This window comes from Lemur catta, chromosome 16 (assembly GCF_020740605.2).
Source record: "Lemur catta isolate mLemCat1 chromosome 16, mLemCat1.pri, whole genome shotgun sequence".
Classification (NCBI taxonomy): domain Eukaryota; kingdom Metazoa; phylum Chordata; class Mammalia; order Primates; family Lemuridae; genus Lemur; species Lemur catta.
In genome coordinates this window covers 5,077,722-5,101,987 of record NC_059143.1, presented here as the reverse complement: position 1 = coordinate 5,101,987, position 24,266 = coordinate 5,077,722, and the positions used below count along the sequence as shown (strand labels likewise).

At 44.5% G+C, this 24,266-nt stretch overlaps 1 protein-coding gene across 2 annotated transcripts in view; it reads right to left on the bottom strand.

The window, feature by feature from the left end:
- Positions 1-22,515, bottom strand: part of PIEZO2 (piezo type mechanosensitive ion channel component 2) — a 441,466-nt gene extending 418,951 nt beyond the window's left edge. For both annotated transcript variants that reach the window (XM_045527221.1, XM_045527222.1), the window contains exon 1: positions 21,508-22,515. In XM_045527221.1, coding sequence (XP_045383177.1) covers positions 21,508-21,571 — 64 coding nt within the window. In that variant the 5' untranslated portion in view covers positions 21,572-22,515. The remainder of the gene's footprint in view (positions 1-21,507) is intronic.
- Positions 22,516-24,266: the final 1,751 nt, after the last annotated feature.

Sequence of the window (24,266 nt, the reverse complement as noted above, 5' to 3'; positions counted from 1 at the left end):
ATGAACTACATTAATACGGTGAAACGTTATAAAGATATCAGGGGTTGCAGAGTAGGGAGAGGCAACAAAACTTGGTTCTCAAGCATAAATGCAACATTTGAACCACCTGCGTACAGCTGAGTCTAGCCCCTGGTTACAGACACATCTAAACACTGCCTCCGGGCATGGCCAGCACTGACCACACCAAGGGAATAGGTGTGGGAGGCTATTCTTTCAAAATAACTTTCCTTTCTGTGGCTTAAAATGTACTAAACTATTAGTCTCAGAGTTTTTTATGGTAAATAAGCAATAGTATAAATATGAAAGCAATGAAAAATCAACCACAACCTGGAATTACTGACTAGTTGATACTTCATAAAATTGGCTTTTGTACCCAAATGTAAGCTTTAGAGGTCAGTTTACTTCCATTTTATAATATGGAATAGTTGTAAGATAATTAGGATAATCAGATTATGTCCAACAGAACCGGTCAGAATTGCACAGGGCACTAAGTCCCTCTAACAGTGTGGTCATGTTGCAATCATATTGCCAATCAGCATTCCAGACCTATCTATTGTTAAAATGACCACCAGCCAGTTACCACTAGCCCAGAATTCATCACATAATACTTGATTAATAAATCACCCAGTCTTCTTCTAAACTTCACATCTGTTACAAAGCACCAGCAAGATCATATCACCATGACCCAAGTGCAAGTTCAGTGTCATATTTGTAATAAAAAATATTCACTAAAAAATGGGTTTTTCTCAAAAAGATATGTTTTGTTGATTTAGGTTGCTAAATTGTCTTTGGTGCATTGTTCACATTCTCAGGGAAGTTAGGCACTTCAGCATTTAAACAGAACAAATGCATACCTGCTTCCTCCCATTTGGGAAATTGGCAGGAAGAAAACAATGCAATCAATAGGTACTGCTGAGCACCTGCTATATACCAGCATCTTGCTGGGTGTTCAGGCAGTCAGAGAAGGGAGGGAAGGTTTGCATTAGGAAAACAAACAACTGGTTCCACCACCATCAAATCAAAAGACTACTAAGCAGCCTCTGATCCAAAAACTACAAAAGGAATAAAATTTCAAAAAGGAAGTTTTAAAGAATTATCAATTTATGGAAATTCTAGTTGTCCAAATCAAATCTAAATCTAATAACATGTCTTTATAATCTTGGCTACAGGGCTCTGAGGATACTCATGTAAAGGAGACTTGAATACCTAACTATGCAAGGCCCTGTCACTGTTTCTACTGTGTCTATAGTTTTGGGACCTGTGGTCAGAGAGGGAATGTATTTTGCCTGTTCCTAAATTTACTTGTAAATTTGTAAAAATCACAAATATAAACAAATTAAATCACATTTTGATTTGAGCAAATCACTTATTAAAAAATACAAAATTATATTAAAAATACAAAATTCAGCAAAACATGTCAACTCTTTTTCCATTAATCAATAAAGTATTATTGATTATTATTTTATTCCCACATATCTGAGGGATTCAAGTTCCCTAATTGCTGGGCTCCCCAACATTCTCAAATAGCTGTTGGCAAGGCTTTTGTTTGAATTCCAAAAGGTTTTACAATCTGAAAGGTCAAAGTCTTCTCTGATACCAAAGCAGTTAAGCAGTGAAAATGATCTGTTATAGTACTAAATCCAGCAATGAGAGGACAGGTTTGTATATATTCCCATGACCAAAATATAGGTATATTCAACCTCTCCTTAGTCTGTAAATTCTCCTTGTTCGGTTCAATTAGCCATTTCCAGTATAATGTGAATTGAGCTCATAAACTTCATTAAAAAGACCATGCACCAAATGAGAAGACTTCTTCCAACTTTCCAGGACTATTGATAGACATCATAAAGATTTACTTTCTAAAAGTCTCATTTTAAATAAAACAAGGAAAACTTGTTTTGTAAAACCTCTTCAGCAGTTGCAAATGGCAATTAATCTTAATGAATCATTAATAATTTTATCTCACAAATCTTATCTGAAAAATAAAATTTTAATTTTCCTTCCTCTAAATTCTAGCTTCCATGTGATATAGTCATCCCTTTTATTTCAGATCTACCATTCTGAGGACTAGTAGCAATATTGCACAGGAAACAAACCAAAGTTCTGAAATAAATTTTTCAAAATAATTATTCACAAGTAGATGTTTCTATTAATAAAAAATGAGGTGAAATTCATTAGTGAAAAGGGATGGTCTCAGAGATCTTGTCCTTGAATATGGCAAGAGTTGTCTACAAAACACTTGGATAAATTTCTTCCTCCAGGACAGCCAGAACAGCCATTCTAATATCAGAGTGTCAAAGCAAACAAGATGGTAAGTCTTAATCATTTAATTCCCCCCAAATTAATTTTATATATATATAAAATGTGTTTTTTTGATCTATTGGAATACACACATTGAAATCCACTAAAATATTCTAAGAAAATGTTGCTTGCAGTACCTAACATCTCTAAAATAACTCTGGGTCCTAAGGAACTCAAAGTAGTGAAAGATACGTTCCACCAAATCAGAAATGCTTCCTAAGGGTTATGCATAGGAGAGGTTTCATACAGATTTAGACCAAACAGAATATTAGTCTTTCTAGACATTCATAATTACACTTTGTTTTCATATCCAATAAAGTGCTAATTTAAAACAGGGCAGGTGAAGAAGATGCTTCAGTTACTAATGCTTTCCAATGAATGAAGACTTGCTAATTCCAGCAGAGAAAAATCTGGCATACACTTTTAACTTTTGCACAAGGAAACCTTACTACATCAAGTTAACTAGTAGAGACCACCCTGTTTTAGTGTGAAGCGCAGCCATAGAATACTTGGGAATGATTTCATGATTCCTTTCCTTTTCAAGAACATAAACTGATTTAAATTAATCTCTATATGACACAAAGATCTTCAGTCTTGTTTACTATAAAGATAAACTAAGACTGCTAAAAGAGTATATTTTAAGCGTTCTCACCACAAAACAAAGATGTATGAGGTAATTCATATGTTAAACAGCTTGATTTGGCCATTCAATAATGTATATTTATGTTAAAACAATATGCAGTACACTGTAACTATATACAATTTTTACTTATCAATTAAAACTAAGTTGATAAATACAGAAAGCTAAACTAATCAGAGCTTAGGTAAGTATATGTAGTGCTGTGCCTGGCAGACAATAGGACTCCACACATACTCATTGAATAAATGAAAGAGTGACACTCCAACAAGGGACATTTCAGGCTAACCTGCAGTTGAAAGTGTGAGAGTTCCGCTACGTTTGCTTGATAGACTGGGCCCCCTGAGATCAGATCATTTGGCTACTTTCTATTCTTCCAGGGTCACAATGGCTACTAGATAAAGTCCCAAAAGGAATGAAGACAATGAATTCATGAATCTAATTCTGTGTTCCTACCAGCATTTGTTGTGTTATTTAAGTAATTATTTATTATCTCAGGCCATAGAAGTATAACAACATTATGCAATAGAAAAAAGAATACAAAAATGTTAGTTGAAAATAGCTATACAGAATGCATTAGTGCACACATCTCCTCTAAAAAAATGTGCAGAATGCTCGACACCTAAAACTTTCAGAGTTAAAGCCAAAAGTTTCCAAAAGTAGGTAGTTTGGGGAGGAGGAGTACTGACCCAACATCACCTGCCCCTCTAGACACTGTCAGGTGCCTCGTTGCCCAGCAGAAGCACTGGGCAGGGGTGAAGTGCCAGGATGAGGCCCTGGGAGAGATGACACAATGGTCCTTCCTATTGGGAGAGTCAGGAAAAATCCAGTAGTGACTCCTGGTCCCTTTTCCTGCCCCTCAGAATAAACAAAACACTTTCATCTAAACACTAATGCTCCTAATCATTGGACTGTACATGGTCAGATTTTCAACTTTCAAAGATCACTGGCAGAAATGGAGAAAATAGATCGAAAGAGCCAGATTAGAAGCATTATAAGAACTGGTATATGTTGAGAATAAATTTTTTTGTAGCTGGCAGTATACTAGACTAAAATTTTAAAAATATCTGAGGTCCAGGTCCAGGTCCACCTTCTTGATATTTGACCACCAAAAAGAAAATTACTTAATTTTTCTGAGTTTCCATTTTCTCGTGTAAAATCTACTTCCTCCTTCCATTTTCTCATGTGTAAATTCAAGAGAGTAATACCTATTTCACAGAGCATTTACAAGTATTAAATGAGAGAAAGAACACACACACACACACACACACACACACACACACACACACACGATGTACCTGCCCTCTATCTGCCAGGCATCCAGAGCAGGGATGGGATACTGCAATTAACTAGAAAACCACAGTCCCAGCCTTGCTTGAGACTACAATCCAAAAAGTATGTGAATATGATTTATAAACTGAAATGTATCTGACAATTTAAAGACCTTTCTCTTAAGTCATCAGCATATTTACAACACTTACGATGCTGAATGTGGTATTTCAACAATTTATAAATCCACTTTGCCATTATCTCAAGATACTTGAGGCAGGAAATAAGCCCTGCCTATCACACACACAACCAGACCCCTCTGTTTAGCTGACAAAATGCATGTTTAGTGTGTGCTGAAAGACAGGCACACTTCATCAAGAGGTTGAATTGTTTCCTCAGTAGATCTGAGGAAACCAAGGCACACTCCATTCTAAATAAAGGATCACCCTTCAGGGAAGAGTGTTCTGGTTTTATAAAGTCCTGTTGTAACCATAACGAAAGAGAAAAAGAAACTTCAAAGCCAGGATTAAGTAGCTGTCTGCCAGAAAAAGAGACGCCAGCCCAGGGCAGGACAGCATTCTGACCCTGCTGACAGTAGCTTCGTGTCCTCTCTTTGAGCACTGCCAATTTTTCCAGTGTTTAGAGGTCTCCTCCAGCATTGGCTTTCATCGACTTGATTGCATGAAGTGGCTAGGCATGTCTGAGATAAGATAAGCCATGAGAAATACAGGAGAGCCATTCACATCTGCTAACTCCTGGCTCCAGTGCGGTGCTGGCCCACAGCTGCAGAGGAAGCCTCCAGCCCACCGGACAATCGACAGACAAGCAGCACGTGACTGTGGTTTCATCCCCAGAGCTGTCAAATCATGTGTAATGGCTCTAGCTTTTCCCCCAATACACTGACTTCCAGTCTGTACCTACCCCTCGTGCCCCTTAGGAGCAGGACTGCTGGTCAGTGTGTGTTTGAGCCGTCCCCTTCTGTCCCTCGAGCCCTCCAGGGGCCTACAGCACGGGGAGGTGGCTGACCCACAGGGCCCCATGCACGGAGCTCGGATGCTTCGGTTTAAAGTCTCTGTGCCCCTGTTTAAAAGTAAATATTCCCAGAAGTGTCAACACAAAGTTTTTTTCAGTCATGGCTGCTATCAAATCATTTTCTGAAAGTGGGTTTTGGGGGTGAGGGCTGGTCTGTTGTCTGCCCAGCACGGCTTCCCTCTGCCCTCTCTGCCCATGTGCTCGGGCTCCTGTCGCTGCAGGGCACCAGCTGAGCGCCCCTGCTCACCGCGGTGACTTGCTCAGCTTCGTGCCGCCGGGGCCCAGTGAAGGGCCCTGTTCACACACTCCCCTGCCCACCTCGGAGCCAGCCTCTGGGCCCTCCCGCACCGCTCAGACCACTGCGGGGCACGCGGGACATGGTGGACACCACTGGCAATTTGTTTATTCTGAGAACTACAGGGAATCTAGGCTCCCTGAGGTCTAAGGAGAATCTCAAGAGCAGGAGCCAGGCCTTACACGCCTTTGGTCCTCCCAGAATCTAGCCCTGCTGGTTGACCAACAAATGTGGAAGATCAATATCACAATAATTATTTATGTTTATTAATATTAAATGCTGACTACATGCCAAATACTGTGTTAACCGCACTTTAAATATATTAATTTTTTTAATTCTCTGGTCACCCTATGAGGCAGGTACTATTATTGTTACTTCTATTCTACAGATGAGATTGAGACCCAAACGAGTGCAGGAGGGAATGAATGTGGGGACGCTGTTTCCATCGCCAGGCACACACTTCGGACGCTGTGCCCAACGACTGTGTGTCGCTGCAGGCCAGACCCTCCCTGAGGTGTGGCAGGTATGGCAGGGACTAAGACAGAGACTGGGTTCTTGTCTTCCTGGGATGAATGCTTCAGTCGGAGGAAACTAATAACCAAACTCACGACCATGAAAGAGGAGAGACAAGAGGAAGTGCTGTGGTGTGACAGTGAGTGACGGGGCAGGGGTGTATGTAGGGCAGAAAGAGGTCCCTGAGTAGGTGACATATGAGCCAAGATCCAGGGGAAATTGCCCATCAGAGCAGAAAGCAAGTACAAAGGCCTTAAAGCACAAACAGCTGAACCTGAGTAGTAAAAGCAACGCGAGTGTGGTTAGAGGGCGCAGGAGCCATGGGCTTTACAGGGTTTGCTGAGTGTTTGGTTTTTAAGTGCTGGAGGGTTTAAGGCAGAGGAATGACATCTGACCTCACTGTTAACAGACCCAGGTGGCTGGCAGTGGAGAGTGGACAACACAGAAGCATCTAGAGCAGGAGGACCCTCAGGAGGCAGCCATCCAGTTGAGAGGAGGTGAGGATGGTGCAGGAAGCCGTTTGACTTGTTTCAACTCCTTTGTTGGTTTTTCACGATTTTGCTGTTAGACTTGAAAATGTGTGTGGCCTGGTTATTTTCAGGTATTCTATAGCCATTGGATTATCTAGTTTCTAAGACTGTTTCTCTACTTTGGGTCACTTTGTGTGTGTGTGTGTGTCTGTGTGTGTGTGTGTGTGTGTTTGGGTTTTTTTTACAATAAATAGTATAAACATAAGTCAGTGAGTACACATAGAAAAGGACAACCACATCTGTTCTTTTGCACTGATGGGCCTGACAGGGACCCCCCATTAGGGTTGGCTTCATGCACACACCTAGAAAGAGAGATTTGGGGTTTTCTGAAAGTCCCCCTATCTCAAAATAAACTGCTTCATTGGTTAGTACAAAATTCCAAGAGTCCAAAAGTCCAGAATTTTCCAATGTGTCTTCCCAGACCATCAGTGCTAAGGGTAACAAATAGGGGTTCTGTGGCCAAATAGGTTTGGGAAACATTATCTATTATACTAAATACTTAGAAAGTCACAATTTGCAGTAGATGCTATGTTCTGAACAGGCTTGCCATGCAGAACATTTAATTTAGTTATCCCAGCAATTCTCAAAAATATCTAATCATAAACTCTTTATAACTCACTGTCATAAATTATTGCAAGAAGATATTGAACATCTATGTAAAATAAAAATGTTTCCCAACAGGAATTATATCACAAAATTCAAAGAACCCCTTGAGGAGAAAGAAAGAACAATAGATGACTTGGTGATACAAAAATCAGGCTGGAGGGGCATTGACACCAAACTGCAGACACCACAGACCACATCTGAACCTCTTTTATATTTGTCCCCCTGTGTTGTTTAATGTTAAAGGAGAAAGAAGAAGTTAGGCCAGCAAAAAAATCTTTTCTTGTGTTTTTCTATCAAGAAATGAGATAAAGATGAAGTGTCCACAATTGGACCAGGAATACACGGATGGAAAAGTATAAATGGTAATATTTAGAGACTTTCAAAATAACATTTAAAAAAACTGTCAAACTCCTTTTGGGCAATAGCCAAAAAAGAAACCTAGAAAGCAGTAATGTCAAAAGTGATAAAAAGATATGAATCAACAAAAAACCAGACAGGGGTAAACAAAAGCCAGTGCTATTTAAGACAGGAAAGGCTGGGCACATGAACATCTTGGAATACTGTATGATTTTGGCGAGTGCTGGGAAATGTATATAGCTCTCATGCAGTGAGGAGGGGACACGAAAAATTGGTCCAAATCAAAGGATGATTTTTTTAAAAAGTGATTGAAAGAAACAAAATCACCAGGGGACTATTAAAACCCTACTTCAAATGTTCTTTTTAAGAAAATGCCTTACATGTGTGCTCAAATTTATAAAACATGATGATAGTATTGGTCACATTGCAAAGGTATTCTCAACAAGGGTTGTTTGACCAGCATCCTTCTCCTTCCCTTCAAGGCCAGCGCTATGTTTAACATGTACCTTCCATTTATTTATTTTTGTTGTTGCTGTGATTGTCTTGGGGGTCTTCTTCATAAATTCTTTGCCTAGGTCAGTATCTATAAGAGTCTTTCCTACATTGTCTTCTAGAATTCTAATAGTTTCACACCTAAGGTTTAAGTCTGTTATCTGCCGTGATTTGATTTTTGTGAGAGGTGACAGGTGTGGGTCCTGTTTCAGTCTTCTACATGTGGCTATCCAGTTTTCCCAGCACCATTTATTGAATAAGGATTCTTGTCCCCAGAGTATGTTTTTTTCTGTTTTGTCAAAGATTAGATGGATATATGAGGATGGTTTTATATCTGGATTTTCTGTTCTGTTCCACTGGTCTGTGTCCCTGCACTTGTGCCAGTACCATGAAGTTTTAATAACCACAGCCTTGTAGTATAGTTTGAAGTCTGGTAAATTAATACCTCTCATTTTGTTTTTATTGCCTAAAATTGCTTTTGCTAAACGGGGTCTTCTCTGGTTCAATACAAAGCGTAAAATTATTTTTTCTATATCTGTGAAAAATGATGTTGGTAGTTTAATAGGGATTGCATTGAATAAATAAATGGGACCTGATTAAATTAAAAAACTTCTGCACAGCTAAAGAAACAGTCACTAGAGAGCAAACAGACAACCTACAGAATGGGAAAAAATTTTCGCATGCTACACATCTGGTAAAGGACTGATAACAAGAATCTATTTAGAACTCAGGAAAATCAGTAAGAAAAAATCAAACAGCTCTATTAGAAAGTGGACAAAGGACATGAATAGAAATTTTTCAAAAGAAGATATAAGAATGGCTAACAAACATATGAAAAAATGTTCAACATCTCTAATCATCAGGGAAATGCACATCAGAACCACAATGAGATATCACTTAACTCCAGTGAGAATGGCCTTTATCAAAAAGTGCCAAAACAATACATGTTGGCATGGATGCAGAGAGACAGGAACACTCATACACTGCTGGTGGGACTGCAAACTAGTGCAACCCCTATGGAAACCAATATGGAGATACCTTAAACAGATACAAGTAGACCTACCATTCGATCCAGCAATCCCATTATTGGGCATCTACCCAAAAGATCAAAAGACATTCTATTACAAAGACATCTGCACCCAAATGTTTATAGCAGCACAATTCACAATTGCAAAGATGTGGAAACAACCCAAATGCCCATCAATTCATGAGTGGATTAGTAAAATGTGGTATATGTATACCATGGAGTATTATTCAGCTATAAGAAATAACGGTGATATAGAATCTCTTTTGTTCTCCTGGAGAGAGTTGGAACCCATTCTACTAAGTGAAGTATCCCAAGAACAGAAAAATAAGCACATGTACTCACCAGCAAATAGGTTTCCCTGATCATCACCTAAGTGCACATTTGGGAATAACACCAACTGGGTGTCGGACAGATGTGGGGGATAGGGGGAGGGGATGAGTGTATATCTACATGATGAGTGTGATGCGCAGCACTGTCTGGGGAATGGACATGCTTGAAGCTCTGATTCAGGTGTGCGGGGTGGGGGTGGGGGATGGGCAATATACATAAACTAAACTTTTGTACCACCATAATAAGCTGAAAAATAAAACATGTACCTTCCAGAGCTAGATCTAATCTGCAAATCTGAGTATAGCTACATTGGAATAAATAACCAATTGGAGTCACGGGGAAAGGTAATACCTGAGATTTGTTCCCTTCTAAGCAGTAACTTTGGGAAGATACACTCTTATTCTAAAGATATTTGCTCAAAATATTTGATAGCCAATTTAAGAAATGTCTTTAGGGGCCATGTCATGTTTTTCTAAAACAACCTCCATGATGGGAAATTGTTGCACATTCATGTTTGACAATAGCCCAAAGTAATTACAAGCTGAGTCCAGTGAATGAGGTGGGGGTGTTAGGCAGTGTCACCATGGATCAGAAACACAATGTGGCTCTAAGGCAAGGCAACAGAAAACGTGATGATGCTTTGAAAATTATTGCTAAAGAGGTTTGTGGTTAGTGAAAAATTCTAGGGAGCTGGAGACGTCCTGAAAATATAAGCTCACAAGATACAAAGCCCATCTTATGACTGTCTCGCTTCCCATAGCCTTGTAATTTGACCTTTAATCCTCTCTCCTGAGTGAAAATGGGGTGCCCGAGGCTGTGTGCTGGGGCAACTGTGTTTAGCTGGCAGGTGGCAGGCCTGGCTCTAGCTAAGAAGGCATCACTGCTTACCAGCTAGACTGACTCTGGGTCCAAGGTTAGCAAGGGTCAGGAGTAGCCAGGCATGAGCAAGGTCTAATATTTAACTTGAAAAAGGAAGGGGGAGGAGTGGAAATGCAGGGAGCCCACACCCCGCTGGGTAGTGCTGAGGCCACAACAGCAACACCTGCAGGGGGAGCCCTCCCCTGTGACTCTCTTACCTACACAGACCTGATGGCTTTGCTCAGCCTCCCTTTGCCGTTTATGGATAATAGAATTATCTAGCAAGGACCCCATAAGATCTACAATGTCACTACAATGTTGTACTAATTACGTTCAGTATTTTACTCAAAATAGCTTCTTCTGACCCAAGTCTTATTTATACAGTTCTACATTCCTGTAAGATTGTTTTGCCTTAATTAGTAACTATAATGTAGCTTGATTTTCTTTATAGCCATGTCTAATCACAAACTATGGGTGGTAAAATTCCTTTATTTCTGCATATACACAAAGCCAATTCAAAACCAAAGGTGATCACGCATCTTGTTCTTGTTATTACCACTGCGGGCGATGCTTGGTCAGTGTGGTTCTGTGCCAGCAGCAAGTGAGGGGGATGGGCAAGACTCCAGGATTGCAAGGCCCACACTAGAACGTCTCTCCTTCACAACCAACTGTTCTGTAAAATCCTGAATCGAATTATCTAACATGATAAAAAATTATTTTCCTTAGTAGTGCCTAACCTTTTTGTGAGAGCACATTCTAAGCAATGTATTTATGATGGTTATTAAGAGGCCAGAACAATTTAAATATGAAACTTCTGGTGTGTAGGTAAAAAGTGGTGATTTGTAGTCATATCTTTTAATATTAAAAAAGGATGTGTGGAAATATTACTCTAAGAATCATGAAAATATGTCTTAGCCTTGAACACCTCATTCTAGAGACGATGTAATTCTGTGACTTGGCAAAGTCACAAGCCTCGTTATGAACAGGACCCAGACTTGTTCATCAGACCTTCAGACCACGGCCCTGTCCACACCGTGCACTGCCTGGGTGGATTCTCTAGCGGGGGCCGAGTTCCTGCTGCAGCGCCCAAGCCCACACTGCGGGCAGCCAGGGACAGTCCTGGGAAAGCAGAAGGGGGGAGGATGTGGCAGGGCCAAGGATGGCGCATTGCTGACATCTCTGTAATTCACTTCCGTGGTGGGTCAACATTACCAGCTTGTTAAGGGTGTACATTCTCCCTCCTTTTCTGTACCTGTGGCCAAAACTGCTGACCTAGAGGATGTGACCACAAGAGAAAACAGATCGATTTGTGTGGTTCCAGTAGAGCCGAAAACATTTTAAAAAATAATATGCACTTCAAAGAGGATACTCGGTCAAGATTTACCATCATCAAATGGGTTTTTCCTTCTCTATTCACTACAAAGCAAGTAAAAGGTGTTAAATGCCATACTGATAAAATTCACATTTATGAGAGTCACAGATAGTATACATTAGACTGCTATAAATTTTATATTCAAAGACTTAAAAACCAGTAGTGATAGAAAGCTAGACCTAAGTCTATTTTCAGACTTCTGAGAATGTTTTAATTAGCCAGTTGGCAAATATTTCTTCAGTGCTCACTGTGCATTACAGCCCTTGCTGGAGAGCTGAAGCGTAATGATCAGACACAATCGTTACAGTTTGAAAAGCCTACAGTTCAAAAAATCTTTTTGAAATGGCTGCTATCTATATGTTAAGCAGTACGTTCAGTGCTGGGGGTATCGGCAAGGATTATACAGTGTCCCTGAACTTGCAGACACACAGAAGAGAAGAGAGATCATACAGTTAAGCGCAAAACTCTATGTTGAGTATTAACAAAGGAGGGGGTGAACGCAGAGGGAATGATTCATTCTGCCTGGGAAGGAGCATCAAAGAAAGAGAAAGATGTCACAGTTGTCACATTGTTTCAAAGGTAACAATGAACACGGGCCCAGAGGCCACCCAGCACATCTGATTAGGGGATGGTGCGAGGACAAGGCCACCCTCAACCTTTGACAGGTCATGTTCCAAGGCTTCCTGTAAGCTGATTGGAGCTCAAGTTATGTGCCCAAGGAAACTGTGTTTCTCTTGATGAGCAGGAACTCAAACTAGCCAACACATCTTACTCAACTAATAGCAATGCCTAACTTCTGAGTCTGGAACTGTCTATGTAAGAGCTGCTATTTATTTATGTCTGGCACTGCTCAAAACACTTTATATGCATTTTCATCTAAACTGTGCAACAATCCTCTGAGTTAAGTACTATTATTATCAACTCATGTTACAGATGAAATATCTCAAAACCAGAGAGGTAAAACAACCTGATCAAGGTTACACAGCTCTATAACGAAGCCAAGATCTGTGCCCAAACAATCCTGCTTTACAGCTGGGCTTCTCAATCAGGATGGCACATTTCCCCTTAAATGTCAGAAACCATATAATGCAAAAAGAAAAAGAAAAAAAAGAAGAAGGAGGAGGAAGAAGAGAAAGATTTTTATGTCCTGTTTTCTCATGTAGAGCTGACCCTGAGAAAGATGTGCTACTGTCTGTGTTGGAACTCTTCTTGATAAGTTCTTAAATGTCCAGTGAAACTATGATCCCCTAAAAAAATCCCTGGGCATCTGGATTGTACCCATATCCACCATTTAAAAACTCTTTCTCTCACCCATTTAAAATGTCCATCCAATCTCAAATGGAAGGTAGGATGAAAATAAGCTATTTGAACCAACTTATATTAATATGCGGGTAACAAATAGCCATTTAATCTTCCCACAGATACTTGCACTTTAAATGAAGAGACTTGTTACTCAAGGAAATGGGATGGGAAAAGTAAAATGAAAATGTAGTTGGCAGTGTAACAGGGTCCTTCCTCAAGGGGACCTGGCTTCCCCTTCACTTCAGGGGTTCTGTACTTTCTGTAAACTGCTCAAGTCTGGGAATTGCTTGAGGGGCCGTGACTCTCTGCTTTGGTAATTCAAGCTAGGCTTTTGTGCATTTGACCTAGAGCTCTTCTGCTTGATGCAAATCAAGTCACAATTCAGAAAATGACCCATCTAATTCCACTTCGAGAAACAGTAGCCCAGGCCAATGGTCTGCAAGTCAGGCCATTCTCATTGCTGCTATGCCCTACCATCCATGACGGTACCAGGCCTACCTGCTCTTTGGTGATCAAGTGCTGCCATGTGGCCTGTCCCACCCAGATACAACTATCCACACTGCGTTTAAGGATCCCCAGTCAGTGACAGCAGCTCCCACTGTGATTTCTGACTGGCAGAGGAGAGTGACCACAGAGTTCCTCACAAATTTCTCACAGTCATGGTAGAAGGTGTGTCCTTTGGACCCTCCCAGGGTGGCTGAGCAGATCTTTTAAGATAAATCCACTTAACACCCCAATCTCACTAAGCTTTTGGAGACCTTCCTCCACAGTGTACCAAGGGAACTCATTTTTACTTCATTTAGCGTAGGCCACCTTTTGGTCCACGTTTCAGCTAACCAAGCAGACAAACTGTAAGCGCCCTTTCTAACCCCTGGAGGTACAATTTTGAATCCACAAGCTCTGCTTGGTGGGCCCATATCAATAAATTATGTCCAATCCAACTTTATGTTCCTTTCATGACTACTCCACTCCCTAATACACACTCCCACACATGTTCCCCAGATTTCTCTCTATATAAATTCGGAAAATTATGTACTTCTTTTGGAGTAGGGCACATCTCCTCATGGGTCACACTTTGCACCTCACCGTTAGGGGCCTGCAGGGACTAGTCTAGCTGTAGGTCTAGAAGCAAAGAAAGTGGTGAAGTGGTTCTCAGAGATCAGCAGTGTCTGCAGGAGGCAGAGACTGGTGTTGCTATCAGCATGCTAACATCTATTGTCTCGCTGTCACCTCGACAGACCCACCTTTCCCACCTTATCACCAAAATGAAGAGGACATTCCCCAGCTTCCTTGGCAGTTAGGTTGGTGGCTAAGATTATGAAATTCAGGCTCAGCATGCGAGCAAAAGTGATTCTCACAGCTTCCCGGCTGTGCCCCTAGCACATGGAGAGGGAGTGTCTCTGACCTCCAGCCTGATGTGGACACAGTAACAGGCTGTCTTGAGCCACAGGGATGCGAACAACCCCCGTGGGACTGCAGAGCAGCGGCTGAGTCCCAGGAAATCTCATCGAGCAGAGCCAGCACACCCACTCCGCTGCATCTTGATGACTGTGGGAGAGAAATAAAGTTTGTCTTATCTAAGTCTCGTTACCCTGAGGAATCTACATGGAAAAGAGGACTCACAAAAAGCAGAATTGTCTTTGCTTGGAACTGGCTGAAAGGGCCTCCCATCAACATACTTGTTACCAGGACAGGAATAGGAGCCTCTGGGCCCAAACCAGGTGGTACACTGGCAACTATGTTGCCCGATTTGACCAGGTTAAAGCTGGAGTATAACTGACCACTGAGAAAGGCCCCAAGTATCCTTCTCTGAAGAATAGAGTGTGCAGGGCTGTGAGCAGGGGAAGGCACATCAGGTCCCGCACCAGGCAAAGACAGAAAGAGGCCCCGAGGCCAGCGTGGAGGCTTGAGGTTCTCCAGGATGCAGGACACACAGGACATGAATCCAGGCAATACATGTGTGGACCAAGATGAAAAAGAGAGGCCAAATCTAGAGGAACATCTACAAATGAGATACTTGGTGTGGACAGCACTTGCACCTGAGGGACAGTGGCACCAACAGTCTCATCACAAATGTGCAGGTTAAGGAGTGGAGGGACAGCTTGTTCACTTGACCTAGAACTTTTCTGAGCACACCAGAGAAGGCTGCAGGGGAAGATAGATGCTTGGTGTTCATCAAGTCAAATCTAAAGCAGGGTGGAGAGTTTGGAGTTGGAAAAACTACTGCAGGGACAGTCATCTGATTTGGGTCATTATTTATTCTAATAACTCCTGAAGAGAGTAAAGTCTCATCAAAAGCTTCATCCCCAGATGATGAGTGAAATTGCCACAAAAAGCCCAAGTAGGTCCTGGCAGAACTAACCTCCAGACAGAACAAATCCATTCCTATTTTATAAAATGTACTTCAAATTTGCAAATTCATATATAAAGAAAGTTTAAATATGTCCATCTATACATATCCTGATTTAATGCATAATTGTGTCCAACCAGTACAGCACAAGAAGAATTCAAAAACAGCAAGTAATAATCAAGAAGACCAGAAAACGTCACCGTCCTATATGATGTAGCAAGGCAAACAGAAATTGTATGTATATTCCTCAGGAGCCATGAAAAACATTTTTTAAACTGGTAACTGTTATACAGTTTTTTTTAAAAAACCCGCCAATAGATAGAAAAACGCAAAATTATGTTACCTCTCTTAAATTTCAAAAATAATTTAGCTAAATGCCGATTACATAAGTATTGGACAGTTCAAAGATGAGGAAGTTGCTAAACACTGTATGTCTGAGGGGCTGTGCACGGATGCTCAGCATGTGTTCCAGGGCTCCTCGCTGTTCTGGTCTTGCTGTGTCCTGGGTGGGTCTGAAAGCACAAGTGGAGGCTCTGAGGAATGTGGCAAACCTGATACTGACAGCCAAATATTTTTTAGATGTTTTCCAGATACAGCTTTGTGATAAGCCTCAATTCAATGGGATATTTTATTTATTTTGTTTGCTTTATTCCATGTCCTCAAAACTACTTTAAACTAAAAATATTACAAAATCTAATGTTGTATGTTACATACCTAGTATCATCATATTATTCTTAATTGTTCTTTGATATCCAGGTGGGCTTATACCATTCTAAATTCTCCTGAATATTTATACAAAAAATTATAATATTATACACATTGTTACTATGTAACTTCATATATAACTATTAGTAGCACAAGGACCCAAAAGGAAAATGCCTTGTTAAAAATAAAATCAAATCATATTAAATAAAGATTAAAATGATACCGTAGTATTAGAAAGACAAAAGTAAACACTATCAATATTGTTGTAAGGAGAACATACTATTTAATAGGAAGAATGCAGCTGCAGATACATGGAATATTGAGTAAAGCTAGTGAGATAGATCCTGATGATTAAAAATCCTCCCCGCTACACATACACCAAATTTTCCATAATTTGGCTCTAGGAAGGCACTAAGTTGCCTTCCTGTGAATCCCATGTGCTCAGATCAGCTTCCTCCTGGTCCATGCTACTACCTGTTAGTCTGTTAATTTCGACTGAGACATTCCCCAAGCATCCCTGCTCTCTGCTAATCTTTATACGGTAATCCAGCACCTGCAGTGTGTCAGCATTGTACAAGGTGCGTTGTGCACACTATCTCACAACCACTCAAAGACAGAGATATCAATATCTCCATTTTACAGAAAGGAAAATGAAGCAAACAAACAAAACAACTCTACAATTACATAGTGAAGGGCAGAGCCAGGATGTGGACAGGAGTCTCTTAAATTGCCAGATGGCAACACCATCCTCCCCTAAAGATGACCTTCAAAGTGATCTGCTTATCTCTGACTATGAACAAAGGCACATTGCCTGAAAGCAACACACCTATTTACAGAATGGCAGCATGGACACGCAGCTCCAGCCCCCACGGCTCAGCAAAGCGCTCGTGCCCATCCGCATTGACAAAATATTTTATTTTAGAATGAAGCTATACTTTTCTAATCCTTTCCACTGTTACTTTTTTCATCTCTAAAAGTGATGAATAGTATCTACCTATATAAGGCTGAGAAGGTGTGACAGAAAAGAAAGTTACTTTATTAAATGCTTTCCATGAATCCTTTAGCAGCTGACATCGCCCACCACTGAGAGCTGCAGACCCAACAACAGGGGACACTAACACGGATCTGAGAAAAATCAGCTTCATTCATTCGTCATTCTTGGACTGTGTGTAAGTGTGATTTCAAAAGGATATAGGATATTAGGGAAAAATATATTATGGTGTAAAAAGAAAATTACTATTAGATAGCCATGCCTATGTCTATTTCAAAAGTGATCCCATATTTTTACTCAGACTATAATCCAACTATCTCTAAAGGGAATTTTAGAGATTCTTTCTGGATTTTCAATGTTTTTTCTCAGAGCACCAGTTGTGGAAGAATCAGTCCTCTTTTCTGCTCTGCTCTTTCCTAAGCTCTGGTCACTTTTTTTAGAGGAAGCACCAGCCATGGCCTCTGGCTGTCCCGTTCTCCCTCTGTTCTGCCCCAGCTGGGTTTCCTCTCCCCTCCCCCTGAAAATGGGTAAGTAGGTCTTCTTGGCAAGACTAGGCGAGATGGAATGAATGGGTCAGGAGGGTAAATAAAAACACACCAGTCCATTCCTGACCCTGGAATAAACTCAAATAATATACCTAGACATGGGTGTTACAGTAGCATCATGTTAAAAGAAGACAAATGTAAAAATATTTGTAAAATGTTCAAAAATTATCAGATACTATTATAATTATTAAAGATTCTATAATATGGCCAGGCATGGTGGCTCCTACCTGTAATCCTAGCACTCTGGGAGGCCAAGGCAGGAGGATCACTTAAGGTGAGGAGTTCAAGACCTGCCTGAACAACATAGTGAGACCCTGTCACTACAAAAAATACAAAAATTAGCTGGGCACAGTGGCATGTGCCTGTAGTCTGAGCTACTTGGGAAGCTGAGGCAGGAGGATCCCTTGAGACCAGGTGCTGGAGGTTTCAGGAACTATGAAGATGCCACTGTACTCTACCTGGGGTGACAGAGTAAGATCCTGTCTCAAAAAAAAAAAAAAGAAAAAAAAAGGATTCCATAATATTATGGAAAGTTTTTGCCTGTTTTGTTTCCCCCATATATTATGTGTAAGAAAAAACTCAGATGGCTACCAAGTAGTCACAGATACTTTTGGAGATACTTAAAATTTTCAGTCACTATGGATGTAGGCATATCTGCCACTGATGTTCATTTTAAATGGTAAACAACATATTCTATTCTGGCTTTGTTTTGCTTTTAATACTGAAGAATCACACAACACCTACATTGAAGAGGACTGATTTCACTTATCACTTCCCTTTAAATTTCTTTCAGGGAGAAAAAAAAACCCTAAACAACAGATTAAACACAATGGAAGTTATTTTTTAATACCCATTCATTAGGTGAAAAGACTAGGGCATCTCTGTGCAGGAAAATTTCAACATCAGTGTTAGAGAAATGTGTTTAAAGGAGAAAATACATAAGCTTCTGCAAAGGCTTGGCTTTGAAGGCTGCCTTTTCCAGATATAAAAATAGATAGCTAAAATGTAAAATCAATTCTAATAGCAAGCAGATCATTGCACTCTCCATGCTCAGGATATTAGGGAAACCTGAATATCTGATTTAGTAGCACCTTGGGAGGAGGGAGACCTGAAAACCCTCCAATAACCTTGAAAATCTCCACTCCTGTAGAAGAGAAGCAAATGCTCAAATAAGGCGACATCTACCCAGCGCTCTTTGGTACCTATAAGTATAGCAATTAGAAGGCATCATTAGTCTTCCTTAATCTTCCAGGATGTGGGTTATCTTTCCTAAGCAGCAGCCAACATGTGAGGGGCTGAGTCGTGTCCAGTCCCCCAGGAGCTCTGGCTCTCCCCCCGCTGGGGGCCGTGCACCTCCTCTGCTTGCCCCAGGCCAGGTTTCGGTGAGGCTGGGAACGCAGCAGGCTCTAGGCTGAGCTGGGGGACTACAGCCTTCCACCCGCTACACTCACACTCATAACACCCTCTCACACATGCACACGCCATTCACACTCACATACGTGCACTCTTACACACTCACACATGCTCACACAGACACTCACACATACACACTTTCATACACCCAGGTCAGCCTCCCTGTGCCCAGAGAGGTGTGGGAGTCCCGAGGGGAGAGTTGGGAGGAGAGAGTTGGTCAGGGAAGGCCCAAGAATCCTCCCGGGGCTCAGCTGTCCTGGAAGCAGCAGAGGAGCAGGTGAGGGGCCTCAGGGCTACTACCTTGGTGTCCCTGGAAGCCCAGCTCCTCCCAACCTCCCAAGCCCAAACCTACAGGAGGTGAACACTGCTGGGGTCACTGCCAAGTGCAGTGGAAGAAGCTGGGTCCAGATAGGGGTGGAGGAGCCAGGCCTGGACCTCAGCCTCTGGGCAGTCACCCCTGCTCTGCCCCAGGCCACTGGAGCCGCTTTGGCACCTTAACCCTTCTGCGCCCCCCACGCCACCCCCTTAACACCCCCCTCACCCTCTGGGACTGTGGCCTGGCCGGCTCCCCTCTGGAGGGCACAGCACTACAAGTCCCACTGAAGGGCTTTGCCAGAGGGGTGGAACACCAAGGCTGGCAGCAATCAATGCCATAGTCCCAATCCCAGTGGCTGTAGGGCATGGGACATGGGGTCAGGTGAACTGAGTCTTACAGGAGCCCAAGGTCAGGGTAGGTGGCGGCAGTCAGCGGATTATCCCTGCTGTCATTTCACTTGGCTCATGGTGCAAGTCCTAGTGGACCCAGCTGGCTGCAGGGTTCCACTGCCCAGTTCTTCCAACAGTCGCAGGGAGGGGCTGGCCGGGGAGAGGGCAGAGAGGGAAGAGGGGAGATGGGGAAAGAGAGGGACCGTGGGGGAAGGGAGGGGGGATGGAGGGGCTGCGGAGGGAGGAGAAGAGTGGCTTCTGACCTAGTGCCACTCCCCAGGTCCCCTCCCCTGTCAGCATCCACCAGTACAAATCGCCTCCCCTGCTAAAAGCCTCTTGTTAACTCCAGCACTAGCTACCAATGGGCAAATAGTAGACGTGCCTGGCACAGTGCCAGGCGCTTCGGCTACAGAGACGATCCCTGAACAGTGACACCACCTGTGTGTAACGCACCCAAAGAAATCTTTCCCCAAATCGCTTTCCGGACTGCGGGTGAAAAGGTCCATATTCGCTGTGTGGAGCTGCGCTCCTCATCTACCCCGGTGCTCGTTAAGGACAAAGACCCCTGCAAAACGGTCCTGCCTGGAAATTCGAACTGCAAAGTAGAGGGCAAGGGCGGCGTGCACACGCGGGCCCCTCGCGTGGCCATCGCTTGCCTGCGCTTGGAGAGCCCTCCCGGGTTTTCCGCGGAGGTTCCTTGAGTTGACACCTCCTGGACGCTTCACTCACTAAGCGAGTCACAAAAATCATCCCGGTAGCCGGCGTGGACCCGCACCTAGTGCGCTAGAGCCCCCTTTCAATTACTTGCGCAAATAATACAGCACAGGTGTGATCTCGAGTCATCGACCTCTGGCGACATGCAGAAAGTTGGCCATTTCTGCCACGGCAACGCCCTCTCTGTAAATGCAATTGCTACGTGGTTAAAAGTGTTCTATTTTCTAGGTCTGGAGGGCGGGGGTAAAGGGAAGGTAGGGCGCATTCTTCGGTCGCCCTTAGACGTAGGCGTCAATGTCACAGCACTGCCTATCTGAGGAGAAACTCAGAAAGTCCCCCACTCCAAGAACGCTGCACCCGGTTGCTTTTCACGCCCTGCCAGCCCTGTGGAAACGGCGCGACGCTGTGTCTGGGCGTCAGGGAGGCTTCCTTGGGGCCCTCCCGGAAGCCTCGCCAGTCCCAGGGAGTTCCAACCCCGCTTTCTAACCCTTTAAATATCTGGAGAGGGCGGCGCTGGGAGGGCGGGACTAGGTCTTGTGGGTCAGTAGCCTCAGCATCCAGCACTTTTGTAGTAGGGGCTTTTGTTGCTAAATGAAAGTAAGAAACTTCAAAGCGTGTTTCCCGGTACCTCGCCCCTCCTTTTCTTTTTAGAACTCCCGGAGTCGTTCACTTCTTCCTTCGCAGCTGCTGGGATGTGGGGTAGGGAGAGATGGCCTCCATACCGTCTGGATGTCCTGTGCGCTGTGCGTCTGGGGACACTGGGGCGGTGGACTCTAGTGGGATCCTGTACGCTACCTACGATGGGGATACGACAGCCTTCCGGCCAGACAGGCATCCTTTGTGCACAAGTCAGTACTCCACGAAAGAAAATCCACGTGTGACCAAATTCAGCACAGTCTCCAGCACACGCCGAATCCGGTCACCCGGACTCTGCAGCTGGGAGGTTAAGAGAGACCCCAATCGTGCGCCCCAGAGCGGGAAGTGAGAGAGCCGGGCTGTGGCACCCGGACAGCGCGCGGCTGACGCTGCTGGCACCCGGGCCTCGGCTCGGGCCTCCCGAACCAAATCCCAGAGTACTAGAGCCCTTACCTTTGCTAGGAAGCCCCCCACCCAGCTGCCCCCTCGCTCTCCCCAAGTAACCCCGCTGAGCGGACCAGACTCACCTACTGCCAAGCAGATGGGGAGCAGCAGCCTGAAGATGAGCCCGCACACCACTTCCGAGGCCATCGCGTTGGTCGTGCGAGTCCGAGCGGAGGGGCGAGGCTCGAGGGTCCCTAGGGCTGCTGGGACGCCAGGCCCATGCCCGCTTAGGGCCTCCTGCCGCCGGCGGCTCGCAGCCGCCCGGGCATTGCCTGGGCGCCGCCGCCGCGCTCTACGCCCCGAGGGCGCGCTCACTGGGCTCTCAGCCGCCTCTCGCGCCCGGGCTCCGGGCAGCCCCTCACCAGGCCCTTGGCAGCCACCGAGCCAGGCGCCCGCGCCCCTGCGGCCGGCCCATGAAGTGTGGGATCCAGAATCCGGCGCCGGCTTCTTCTGGGGCAGCTGGGGCTGGGGCCCTGGAGAGGGACCCTTTGGCAGGTCCTGGGAGGCGGCGCTGCGAGGAAGGGGAGAGAAGGGCGAGCTGCCCTCACTCCCGGCTCCCGGGGCGCAGTTCAGGGGCCGCCCGGGAGTTTTCTGCGCGGAGCCCGCTCTGCAGCCAACGTGTCTCGCCTGCCCGGCCTTGGCCCCTCTGCCCACGCAGGCTGCCGCGCGCCGCCCCTGGCCCCGAGGCTCGCGCTACAGCCCCCAGCGCCCGGGCGGCCCACGGTGGGTCCCCGAGCAGCGGCGCGGCTCAGCCTCTGCGCCCCCCAGATTCCGGCTGGAGAGACCCAGGCGGGAGCGGCCGGGGGCGCAGAACCATCCCCGACACCGCGGGGCCCGTGTCGGTCCGCGGGTGGCGCTGCCAGTCCCTCCCTCACTGGAAGGAGTCGTGAGCGCGTGGGCAGAAATGGAGACGACAGCGCACAGCGCGTGGGTCGGGCTCCAACGCCCTCCCCCACCGCCTCAATTGACAAAAGAAACGAAAAACCAAAGGCAGTCCCAGTGCCCAGCGCGCCCCCGGCCCGCCGCCGTGCAGCCTCGCCCTAGCGCGGCCGCGGGGGCTCCCGGCGAGCACGCACTTCTCCACCTTCAATGAAACTTTCGAAGCCCTCACTGGCGACTGGCGTGTCCCCGCGCCAATGGGACGGCGCGCGCGGAGCCCGCCCCTTGGCGGCTGGGGAAGCAGGCGCCGTGCACGGGCGCGGGGGGCGAGCCTGCATCCGCGCAGGGAGAGGGGCCCGGGAGAGGTGGGTTGCTCGCCTCCGCTCGCCCCTCCCGCTGCTCGCTCCCGCACCCACGCGGCTCTGCGCGCTCCTGTCATTCCGGTTGCGTGTCCCCGCATCCTGTCCTCCTGGCATGGCCCTGAGCTTGCCCAAACCCAGGGCATTGTTTAGGGCCCCAGGACAAATGCGCAGGCCCTGCAGGAGAGTACCAGGGGCTTGACCAGGTCTCTGGGACTGTCGCTTCTGCTGCGTCCACAGGTACTCAATGGCATTGATTAAGAAGAACAGAACCGAAATTAATCCGGATCATTGACCCTGTCCATATTTAACTTCACCAAGAAGTTTCCATTCTGAAAATGGGCTCTGAGAATCCCGGGTTTTTCCCAGAATGAGCACAGAAATTACATGTTCAAATCCACTTTGTACATTTGGAGGGAAGTTTTGTTTTTGCCTCAGGTTTGTTCCTTGCTTGTCGTGGCTCTAGGGAAAAAGTACATTGTTACTGAGAATATTCTTCCTTTCTACTAATACGCTCCCTTTTGCCAGATAAGATTTAGAGAAATCTAGTTCTAGCTTGGGAGACTCCAGCGTGCCCGCGTCTCTCATTTAACCACTCTTCAAAAGCAGGGCAGATTTGCTAGAGCATGGTCTTGCTCTGTCAGGACAAGGAGAAAGAGGATCTTTTCATACTATCTGTAGAGAGGACAGTTCGGAACCGGTATTTGCATCAAGAGGAGGCAGTGGGAAGGATCTGACTTCCATTCCACACCTGCATTCCTGGCTGGCATTGGTTGAAAAGGATGGAGTGGTCAGCTGATGTTAACTATGTAAACCTTGGTTCTCTGTGTTAATCCCTGGTTTTCTTAGTCTTTTAAATGCGTTTGTGGACATTCCTTTTTTTTTCTTTTTCTTACTTTTTTTTTTTTTTGGATACGGTAAGTTTATGGTTTGAGCTCAGGGACCTTCACAAATTCCCAAAAAATTACAGAGAAACTGTGAACTATTACTTTTTAAATGAAGACTCAAGAGAATCAAGATAGTTGAAATCTTGTGAAGACACCCTGAGACTTAGACTGTCTATGGGCTCTGTCACCCTCAAGAAGCTTAGATAGTATCTGAGTCCCAACTGTAGTCATGCGCCCAACAGCAGAGCTAGAGGAGAAGACAGAACTTAGCATCTAATCATTGACCTCTACCAAGAAGTGGTTTGTGTTTTGTAGACGCCTGAAGTAAATCTACTGCTAATTTTGATGTTCATAGATATCTTTCTCTCTCTGTCTTTCTCTCTGTCTAGAACAACTCATTCTTGGGACCCGACTAAGAGGTAAAGAAGCACTCCTGAATTTTAAATCATATTGAGTCTCCACATGAATCCTGTTTTCTCTGGATATTTTCTCATATTCTTGATAGGCTTCCCATACTAGTAACTATTTATTTATTCAAATTAACTATCTTGGACTGCTGAGTTAGGACCCACAAGAATCTCAGCAGATAGGTGGTCTTACCAAATATACTTCTTGCTTTTTCTGCCACATTGTATACCAGTTTGGCTGTTCAGTTTTTAGAGATTTTAACAGCTACATCCCAGTTCTGAGACTTCCAACGTATGCACTCAAGAGGAA